We start from the raw sequence: 11,226 nt of genomic DNA, 5'->3' as shown, positions 1-11,226 counted from the left end.
TTTCTAGGGTTAAAACTTAAAAGTGATAATGGGTTTAAAAAAAAAAATTGGGTTGGGCTTGGGGGGCCCAGTAAGGGTTGACTAGGCTTAAAGTATTATATATAACAAAATTTTTTAATTATTTTTTGGGCCAAGGGGCCTGGGCCCCTTCCTGGTATGGGTACGGGTACGACTCAATGATATGAGCTATTTTTAAAAAATTGTAACATAAAATGAATGGTACGACACGAATATGACATGGGTACAGCATTCTAAATGAAATTTCCATACTTCCTAAATTTTCAACTTTGTCATTGCCACATATAATGTGCATCAACAAAAATAAATTTTATTAGTTAACAACTCCTAGTAGGACTTTAAACGAGTCAAGCAAAGTTAAATATTAAAAGTTCATATTTGTTAATCTAATTTTAAGAACACAAATCAAGCTCGAACTCATCATCAAACGATATTACATATTCAAGCATAGTTCATTTTTTCTTGTCAAACAAGTTTGAACTTGTTTAAAAACTTTTTATTTTTATTTTTTTGTGTTAGGATTAGTGCCTTAAAATCCAATTGGTATGACATTTTTTTAATTAATAAAAGTGTTTTATTTTCAGACATTATTTATGTATGTGCTTATTGAAAATTAGATGTAGTTCATGAGATACATTGCATCTGATTTAGGTATGAAAATGAGATTTGCATACAAATTAAATCACAAGTTTGCTCTAAACTCACTTATTGCAGGCCGAAAATCGGCTGCAGTCAGGTGCTTTGGGGAGCGTATCAACAGGCCCAAGTTATAGACTTATAGTCATCTAGAGATACCCATAGGCCTATAAATATGGCCAAAAACGTACGTTATGCTAATCTAGCCTGCATTTTCTAGCTAATTCTGGTTCTGGGCCAGCCATTTAGAATTGGTTTAACTTTTTTTTTTTTTTTTTTTTTTTTTTGAGAAACGAACTGGTTTAACTTTGATATTTCAAAATATGCTATGCACGAATAGATAATATATTGCAATGGTTATTCACANAACCCAAACTCTCTCTAATCTCAAAATCTCATCTCCGCCACCGTTGAACTCGTTCAAGACTCAGTGATGAGGTCGCTGCTACCGTCAAAGAAAGAAAACCCATCAACCAATCGAACCCATCAAGAAGGTCCACCTCAAAGATGAGGTCTTCGCCACCGTCAAATTTGACAATAACTCACCATAGTCGCCGATTCAGTAGTTTTGTTTCTATGTAGTTATGGCTTCGTTGTATGAAACCCCTGTCACCGATTCAATACTGAAGCCCAGATCAATGGTTGTGAAACCAAGCTCAGTGGTTCTCACACCTCTTTCTACCTCGCCATCTCTCTTTTCCTCTCTTTAAGGTTTATTTGGAAGTTTTTAGCTTAGGATTTTTGTAGATTTGATGTTAAGGCTTTGCTAGTTGTTGGGAAATTTTGGAAGATTTGATTCGATGGTGTTGCTTTACTAGTTGCTGGGCTTTTATTCTTTTGCTTGGATTTGATGTTCATGTTCTGTGATTCGGTGGTGGTGATTTGGGGGTTTTTGTTTGTTTTTTCTATGTTTGTTTGCCAAGAAAATTTATGAGTTTGAAGGCTAAGGTTTGCTTTGCTAGAGATATGGGTTTGGGGTTTGGTTAAGATCTGGATTTGGGGTTTGGTTCTTTGCTAGAGATTGATTATGGGGAAGAACACGAAGAACATAAACATGTTCTTCTGAAAAAATAATGAAAGCAATAAAAATAAAAGACAAGAAATACGTTTAATTAATTTATTTTGTTTTGATGTGTTTGGTTATAAAGAAAGTACAAGAAAGACAAAGAAAATTATAGGAAAATAATGATTAATTTGCTAAGAATATGAATCATAGAGATTGGAATAAAAAAATCATTTTAATTAAAAGAAAGTAAAATTTTTGTTTGAAAAAATGTAAATTTTTTTTAATTAAATTAAAATTAAAATTGGGGAATTAAAATTTTTATAATTTAAATGCTGACATGGCATTTTAAAAAATGCCAAATAATTTTTTTAATAATATTTTAATGGCTACGTCAACGCCACATCAACAAGTAGGGCACTCAATTTGTGACGTAGGAGGTTTTCGTTCATAGGTTAACGGCAGGAATTAAAATAGAATCAATTTTCTTTTTTAGGAACTACATTAATAGCAAAATCAATTTAAAGATCAAAATGAGAATTTGCCCAAAATGCAGAGACCAAAAGTGTATTTTTGCCTACTCAAATTAGCAAAACAAACTCTAATTAAATGCTCACTACTTTATGAGCTTCATTCCGCTCCATTTAACCCATAAAGCCCTCTGGCCATTGGCCCAGTAACAAATATCAACCAACTCCAAATTTGTTTATTAAATTTTTGGGTAAAATATCATTTTCGTCCCTAAACTATCACAAAAGTTCGTTTTTCGTCCTTAAACTTTCAAAAGTTCGTTTTTCGTCCCTGAACTATCACAAAAGTTCGTTTTTCGTCCCTAAACTTTTAAAAGTTCTATTTTCGTCCCTAAACTTTTCCAAATGTATTGATTTTCGTCCCTCTCACATCAGCACACTGTCAAAGCCACGTCAGCAATCCGTCAGACGGAGGGACGAAAATCAATACGTTTGGAAAAGTTTAGGGACGAAAATAGAACTTTTGAAAGTTTAGGGATGAAAAACGAACTTTTGTGATAGTTCAGGGACGAAAAACGAACTTCTGAAAGTTTAGGGACAAAAAACGAACTTTTGTGATAGTTTAGGGACAAAAATGATATTTTACCCTAAATTTTTTTAATCACTTATCCAAGAAAAAATACATTAGGTATATCTTACCTATTTTGTTCAATTTCCAGTCTACTCCACCCCCAAATTCTGCAATATAAATTGATCAAAAGTCTAGGGTTCTCTGAGAAAATATAAAAAATTTCCTTTTTTTTTTTTTTTTTTTGGCACTAAAGTTATATGCCTTTAGCTCCTCTATCTGCCAATCAAACTACATATGCACTCCACAAAGAGATGTAAATGAAACCTTTATGTACAATTGGATATGCCAAATATTTGCTTCTTCTGGATGTTATAGTTCTATTCTTCTCAATGAGATTTACTCGTTAGTTGGTAGGGTTAACACATGGTCATTGGCTCTATTATGGAACTACGTGCTATACTTTGATTCTAATCTGTATAGACCCATTGGAGTGAATGTCATAGGTTAAAATTATCTCAAAAAAAATCTATATTGACTAGTCCTCTCTCTCAATTGGGAACAAATACTGAAGAATACCATTTCAACTAAGTGCATAATATTATTAAACGATTCAATTATGCTAACTACATTATTTTTTGATATATATATATATATATATATATATATATAGAGAGAGAGAGAGAGAGAGAGAGAGAGAGAGAACTTTGAGTTAGGGGGGACAATTTTACTATTGGCTGTGTGCGACAATTTCAACCTTTAATTTTGCTACTACTTAGCTGCTGAGATATATATATATATATATATTTTTTTTTTTGTATGGGGAAGAATAAAATTATTTTTGTTTAGAGTTTTTTAAAGGGCATGATAGTTTATTTTGGATAAAATTGGTTAATTGAGCTTAATTTTTTTAATTTACTATTGGTAATTTTTGTTGTTGAGTTTTTTTTTTTTTTTTTTTTTTGAGCTTGTATATTTTGTTTTAGATTTTAGATCTATAAATTTTTTTTATGATCACTAAAATGAGGAAAATGCTAGAGTTACAAACTTTTTTATAAATTACTGATGTGCTAAAGAGATGTGAGATTGTGATCGGAATGGAGGAAAAAAAGAGAGGTGAGAGTGGAGAATGACTGGAACGGAGGAAAAAGAGAAAGAGAAAAAATAAATAAATATTATTTTAATGAGAGGGAGAATAAAAAATATTATTTGATTTTAGTAAAATTTTTACCTATACCACCATCAATGTAGCACACTTTTTGTATATTGTAGTGCTAAAAATAGCAATTTAGCTTTTTAGCACCACCAATACTAATGCTCTTAGAGAGTAGAGTTTTCACTTTCCATTCTGAGTCTCCTGTCTAAAAGCACAACATGACTTTACCGATGAAACTCTTTAAATGAAAAGGAAAAAGAGACAAGTTGACTCAACAAGTCACTATTTTTAATGTGACTTGTTAAATTACTCGTTCTTTTCATCATTATTTAACATAGGACTTCACTCACACGTGTATATTCAACATAAAAAATCTTCAAACTAAATAAATTCAATCTCATAATAAAGCACATATTTATTCATCTAATCTTTAAAATATCCAAATGATCCAAACTTCACAAGATTTAAACATATACGAAAATCTTAGATAACTCCTCACAAAACAGTCTTTTAAATTAAAACTTAAAATCCTAACATATAAGAAACTTCTTCAAGAAAACCTAGGTGCTTAAAATCTCAATAGCTACGAGCCTACGATCACGTTCTAGCACGCACTTGTCCCTATGAACGTGAGCTGCTTATCTAGCACTTCCTCACTCAAGTTTTTTCTCTGCTTTTGCTCTTTACCCTCTTTGTTCAATGGCTCCCAAATTGAATTATGAACAAGCCCCAAGTGAAACACAAATTTTAATAAATTGCTTCTCACTTTTGTCTACTATATTATGGCCGTGAATATCGACAATGAATAACGGAGAGAAAAAAAAAAGTCTTAAATTGAAACGAATTCGTAAAGTTGGTGCTTTAATCTATAGAATTGGGATAGAAGGAGCAAAACAGTAAAGCTCTGTTTCCTTCTATAGGTGTTACTGTGACCGGGTCAAAAAATATTCTAGTGATAACTACTCTCACTTGCTCACAGAGTCACAGTGTACATTTTTCTTAGCCTTTTGTAGCCACTCTTGGCGTGGCCTCACGTTCAAAATTTTGAGGACCTTGTTAAATTTTCTAAATTGTTGTATGAATTTTACTTCAACACTGTAATTTGCTGTTTCTTTTTATGAAAATATTTTTCATGAAATGTGATTTACGTATTACTGGAATATATATTAACTATGTGCTTGTAGCTTGAAGACAATGCTTTGAAATTTGCATTAGAGAGTTTGGCATTGAAACATGGAACTATTAGGTCTTAGGCTTTTGTGGAAACTTTCTTGTTGAAGGCACTGAGATGAATAGTACCTGATGGCAATCAAATGAATACTGTTGTTGCAGTAGATGAAGCTGTTAGGTACCTCAAGTAAAGAAGCCAGCAGTGATATCAATTTAATTAATTTAGTTAGGCGTAGAGGACGTTATTAACGAATTATTGTGGTAATAAAAAGTCACACATTTGCAATCCTGGGAAAATACAACTTATCAGCATCCTGGTGGTGTAGTAAGGACAACAATGGTATGAGGTATAAATATAGAAATATACAACAAAATCATTATTCAATAGTCCACCCCTTTTAGGTAATTGGTCAGTGCTAGTGTTGTCTTCCCGGTATGGATGGCTTTGTCTACTGCACCTACTGAAGATGGGTCACCAAAGACCTGCAATTAGAAATTAGAGCAGGAAGGAAGCTATTATAAGAGCCTTGATTAGTTATAAAATCAATAACAGCTTTGCAATCAATTATGATTTCTAAAGTTCGTTTATTTATGTTTTTCTGATAAGATGATTTCTAAACTTTAGATGTGAAGGGTAATACAGCAATGCCTAAAGTTTGGGTTGGATACATGAAGCGGCTCCAACAATTTTTTTATAGGCTTTATTATGCTTTCATGTTGCGTCTTGAAGTTTTTTTAAAACCTACTAGTAGTACTAATGGTTGGTACAGCTTCCTTTGTGTCTACAACAATGTAGTCATGTAATTAGTATTGATGGCATAATCCATTTTGCTATAATATATTTAGATAACATCCAAAAGAAAATAGATTACTCACCTTATCTAAACATTTTCTAATTTTTGTCTACCAAATATACTTCTTGATTCATCAACTCCCACATTGAAATTTCATAAAACGGCTTGAGTAGTGGCGGCTTCCGAACAAGGATTTCTTGTGACACATGTTTCATTGTAGGGCGAGATTTAGGATTTGAACGTAGGCAGGCCAATGCTAGTGTCACAACTAAAACCACATTTTGAGCAATTGTTTGGTTAATATGAGGTGAAAGGCGAGGATCTAAGACATCTTTCAACATGATATGTCGAGCAGATGACGATGCTAACGAGGATATAAGCTCTCCCGGATGCCTTCCCATTATTGTTTCAAGCACCACTACACCAAAGCTATAGACATCACATTTTTCGTTCACAACCATGGTGTAGGCAAGTTCTAAAACATGACACAAAAAATTGTGAGCACAACTAAAAGACTCAAAGAAAGAAACCTGTAAGAAATATCCTCCTATACTAGGACAATTATGTAGCCAATTTGGCACATATCATCAATTTAATCTTTCTAATATATATGTGAACATATGATCAATCATTAATCTCATGTTTCCTAAAAAGTGTTTGTGTATGTAGTAGCTAAATATTTACCTGGGGCAATATATCCGTAGGTGCCAGCAAGTGTGGTCAAATTGGAGGAATCAGGATTTAGGGGTCTAGCAATGCCAAAATCTGCAACAATAGCCTCAAATTCTGAGTTCAGCAAAATGTTGCTTGTGGTCAAGTCTCGATGGACAATTGTTGGAATGCAATCATGATGCAAGTATGATAAAGCATTTGCTATTCCTTTAATAATATTCACCCGCTTCTTCCAATTCAGTTCCTTTGCTTCAACATCATTGCTTATGGCATAAAATAAGCTTCCTCTTTCAATGTATTCATAAACCAAAAACATGCATCGGTTGTGTAGACAAAACCCATAAAGCTTCACGATGTTTCGATGACGAACTTCAGACAAGACTTTGGCTTCATTCCTAAAACTCTTGTCAAAAGCTGGCTCCTGAGCTTCTAAACGGTGAAGTTTTTTAAGGGCAATCACTTTTCCACTTGGTAGTGTTGCTTTGTAAACACTGCCATAACCACCAGTTCCAATGCAATATTTGATATCAAAGTCCTCTGTTGCTATAATGATGTCTTCGAATGCAATATTTCCATCGTAATTCCATATTGAGAATAAATTTCCATTCCTCGTTGCTTTACACTCATTTTGATTATTCCTAATTACCTTTCGGCGAGAGAGGAACACAATTCCAACTCCAAGTAATAAGAAGCCAAGGATAACAGGGGCAAGAATGATCTTAATCAAATTTGAGAATTTCTTAATCCATGTGGAGCAATGAGGTATTCCTGGGATGTGGTCACTGCATAAATTCTTGTTGCCCATGACTGACGTGAGTGTATTATATCCCCAAAAACCATCTGGGATATGACCTTCCAAGTAGTTGTAAGACAAATTGATTTGACATTGGAAAAAAAATGTGCTAGGAATGTGCCCAGTAAGAGTATTAAAGCTGAGATCCAGGTGTCCAAAGTTTTTGCAGTACCCAAGTTCAAGAGGTATATTTCCACTAAACGAGTTATGACTAAGGTCAACAATAGTCAGGTTATATGAGTAAAAAACTTCAGGAGGAATGGTTCCACTAAACGAGTTATGACTAAGGTCAACAATAGTCAGGTTATATGGGTAAAAAACTTCAGGAGGAACGGTTCCACTAAAGCGGTTGTAGCTCAAAAACAATTGACCCAAAATACGGCAATTACGAAGTTGAATTGGAATGGATCCGCTCAGATTGTTGTGGGAGAGGTCTAGAACAGAAAGACTAGAGAGATTATCTATATTAGGCAGTATCTCACCAGAAAGTTTGTTCAAGGAAAGATTAAGATACTCCAATCGGGTTAATTGAGTTAACTCATGTGGAAGGATTCCAGATATGGAGTTATTTGATAGATCCAACTTTTGCATAGATTGCAAATCTCTCATTGTTGAATTTATGGAACCATTTATTTGATTTGAATGAATATCCAAATATCTTAAATTGGTTAAATGACCCACGTATGGAGGAATTTCACCAACAAGATTGTTGACACCAAGATTTAAAAAATCCAATTTGGTCAAGTTCCCCAGAGTTGAAGGTATTAAACCAGTAAGGATATTATTATGGAGATCTAAGAGCCTCAACTTTCTCATGTTTCCTATTTCTAGGGGAATGGGGCCACTGATTTGGTTGGAATCAAGAGAGAGAAGGGTCAAGTTTGTCAAACAACCCAAAGTATGAGGAAGTGGACCAATGAGCAAGTTATGAGAAAGGCTTAGAGAAACCACATTTTTCAGGTTTCCAATTTTTGAAGAAATAGGACCAAAAAGATTGTTATTATCAAAATGCAGAGCCATCAAATTCTTCAAATTATATAATTCAGAAGGGATAGTACCGTTGATTTGATTTGAATGTAAATCAAGATAAGTGAGACAAGTCAAAAGACCAAGAGTTGAAGGGATCGTACCATTGAAGTAATTTCCACCCAGGTATAATTCAACAAGACTTCTCAGGTTTCCCAATTCTAAGGGAATTGGACCGCTCATTTGATTGAAAGAAATATCAAGCTTCTCTAATTGAGTGAGTTTTGCGAGTGAGAGAGGTAGTTCACCAGAAAGACTACTCCAAGATAAGTTAAGGTGAGTGAGTTTAGAAACACTACCAATCTCTGGTGGGATGCGCCCATATAGGCAGATTCCTGCTAGCTTGAATCGGACCAAATTTGGGAATGAAGAGAAGTTAAAATCGCTTAAGTAGAGTTGCGGATGGTATTCTGTATTGTTTATGTTGATCTCTATCACGCTTCCACCATCATTGCAAACGATACCGTCCCACTTGCAAGGACTTGAGGTTATTTTTTCATACCACCACCAATGAGTCTGGTTCAGAGCCTTTAATTCCTGGGCTAGTGAAGATGATTGAGGTTTTGCAACAGTAGTACTCGCATGGTTTATGATTATGATAGTAGTAATCCAAACGTATATAACAAGGGAAATGGAAACAGAGGATGGCATGTTTAGTGGATGATTGATGATTGCTTGGGTTCAATACAGTTTTACTAAGCAAAACAAGTATAGATTCTGATCAGAGCAAGGAAGACAATCTCGTACCGTACCGGCTGGTATTTACCGTGCCAGAACCTTCGCCGGTACAGAAACGCTAGCATTTCGTACCAGTTTAAATACCGGACGTACCGGAGATGTTTCGGCCATACCGCGATATATACCGGATTCCGGCCGGTTAATTGATACCAGACCGGTACAAAATTACACAAAATGCTTCTTTCCCTCCCCCTCACGCAGCCATACTTTCTGCCTCCCTTCGTTTCTAACTCCTCTTTACACTAACGATGAAGTAATGCCATTTGGTGGAGAGCGGCGGTACCGGTAAATATGCAGCAAGCTTTGAGTCCTTGAGAAGGGGCTGAAGGTCTGAAGCTTTAAGAGAAAGAGAGAGTCTGAGGTGAAAGATAGAGAGAGCTGTGATGGAGGTGAAAGAGTTGAGCTTTAAAAAAAAAAAAAAAAAAAAAAAGGTGGAAATGCCCAATTCTGAAATGAAAAGAGACATAAAAAGAATTTGTAAGGAAACAACGAGTTGTAGAGACTCAGCAAAGTCAGAACCACAGAATAGAAAGTGTAAATGCCCAATTCTGAAATGAAACAAGTAGTTTTTTGGCCTGAAAAAGTTGAGGAATTTGAAAAAAAAAAAAAACCCTATAGAAAAACTAGACTGTGAAACTGTTACTCATGACAATAGAAGAAAGGAAACAGAGCAACATAATGAGGTGGTAGGGACTTCTGATGTTTTAGCAGTTGAATCTCAGTGGATTTGCATAACAGGCAGTTCTTTAAACATCAAGTGTGGTTCACAGATTGTTTTTAATAGTCATGTGATTGGTAAAAAGTACTTGGAAAATCTAAAGCTAATTGATATTTCAAAACTCAGCAAAGCCGCCTGAATTGAATGCTTATTTTTGTTCTGTTCTAGTCTTTTCTTTTCTTGTCTTTTCTGTTCTAGTCTTAAGGTGATTATAATTTGTCTTAAGGCGAAGAAGTGGCTATCTCTCAAATTTTTAACCACTAAGAATATTGCACACAATAAATTTGAGTAAAAAAATAGTATGGGCAATTCTTTATCATTGAATCCTTAAGAGTAGAACAGATTTTCTTTTCATATAAAACCTTTAGCAAAGGAAGATTCTCTTATTCTTCTCTTCAAAACTAGTTTTGATTTGAAAGTTGTTTTATTATTATTATTATTATTATTATTATTGTGGGGTTAGGATTTGTGACCCAAGCCCAAAACAATAAATTTGTAAAGCGTGGATGATAGAGCTAGGTTGATTATGGAATTAACAATGATTGGTTACAACCTCCAAGTATAAACCAGCAGAAAGATACACGTAAAGCCGAAATGAATTGAAGTCCGAAGAGGTTCATGTTAAATTGAGTAGTGATTTCAGTTCTTAGAGCTACAGTAAAGCCTCTCTCCCTTTCCTATCGTATATTTTCCTCTCCCCCTTTTATCAAGAGCCCTTCTTCTTTATATAGCATCCTTCCCCATCATCCCCATCGTTCACTTGTTCTTCATCTGGGTACCTACTTGAATGTATGCCATGTCATGTATCTTCTTTAACTTTTTGTGAGTGGCAGTAGCTGAGGTTACACTGTTCAGGAGTTTTCTCCACATAAACGCAGCCAGAAAAGTTGCTGCAATGCATTTAATACGGTGGTAGCAGCTTTTCCTTTAGATATTTCTTCGTTCTTATTATCTCCAGACATACTCAGAGCTTATCTTTATCATTGGGGTTGCTAGGAAGATCATTCGGACTTTTCACACGTTTGATTAATCAAGACTATTCGTATCCAAGGAGTAAGACCTTTTCGAACCGCTGGTGACCTTTTCGGATTGTACTCCTCCTTCGTTTCTAGGTATCTTTCTTCCAGATGGACTCCATCTCAACCGGTTCCTTCTCTTTGGACACACAGTAATCCCCAAATAGGACTTTGGGCTCAATATATAAGTTTGAGTTTCTACCCTCCACAATTATTATTATTATTATCAAGATTTGAAAGTTTCAAGGATATAAGTTAGAGAGAAACGCATGAAAAAAAATTTAGGCTTTTGTGTATTAATCAAAGCTCTTCAAAAGATTGGTGCTTTGATGTTCAAAGGAGTGTACCTATATTTATAGTGCTGTTTAAGGAGTTTGATATGATTTAGCCATCTGTTTAATTATTTCAATTGTAAATATGTTTAAATAGTTCTAGGGAAAATTACACA

General features: G+C 34.5%; 1 protein-coding gene across 1 annotated transcript; it reads right to left on the bottom strand.

Annotated features, from left to right (window-relative positions):
- Nucleotides 1-5,233: 5,233 nt before the first annotated feature.
- Nucleotides 5,234-9,436, bottom strand: LOC111999951 (MDIS1-interacting receptor like kinase 2). The gene is made up of 3 exons (XM_024032057.2): nucleotides 6,500-9,436; nucleotides 5,898-6,290; nucleotides 5,234-5,504 (listed from the first exon to the last, which is right to left on the bottom strand). Exons 1-2 carry the CDS (start codon nucleotides 8,955-8,957, stop codon nucleotides 5,914-5,916), a joined length of 2,835 nt encoding a protein of 944 aa, XP_023887825.1. The 5' UTR covers nucleotides 8,958-9,436; the 3' UTR covers nucleotides 5,234-5,504; nucleotides 5,898-5,913.
- Between the last annotated feature and the right edge of the window lie 1,790 nt (nucleotides 9,437-11,226).

Source organism: Quercus suber, unplaced genomic scaffold (genome assembly GCF_002906115.3).
Source record: "Quercus suber isolate HL8 unplaced genomic scaffold, Cork oak 2.0 scaffold_553, whole genome shotgun sequence".
In the NCBI taxonomy this organism is placed as follows: Eukaryota; Viridiplantae; Streptophyta; class Magnoliopsida; order Fagales; family Fagaceae; genus Quercus; species Quercus suber.
The sequence above is the reverse complement of the archived record's forward strand: the minus strand, read 5'-3'. Positions and strand labels throughout refer to the sequence as shown.

Bases quoted from the DNA above. Each gene is read 5' to 3' on its own strand.
- LOC111999951 (XM_024032057.2), bottom strand. From the start codon at position 8,957: ATGCCATCCTCTGTTTCCATTTCCCTTGTTATATACGTTTGGATTACT. The intron at 6,291-6,499 runs GTAAATATTTAG...GTCATGTTTTAG, and splicing joins CTACGGATATATTGCCCCAG to AACTTGCCTACACCATGGTT.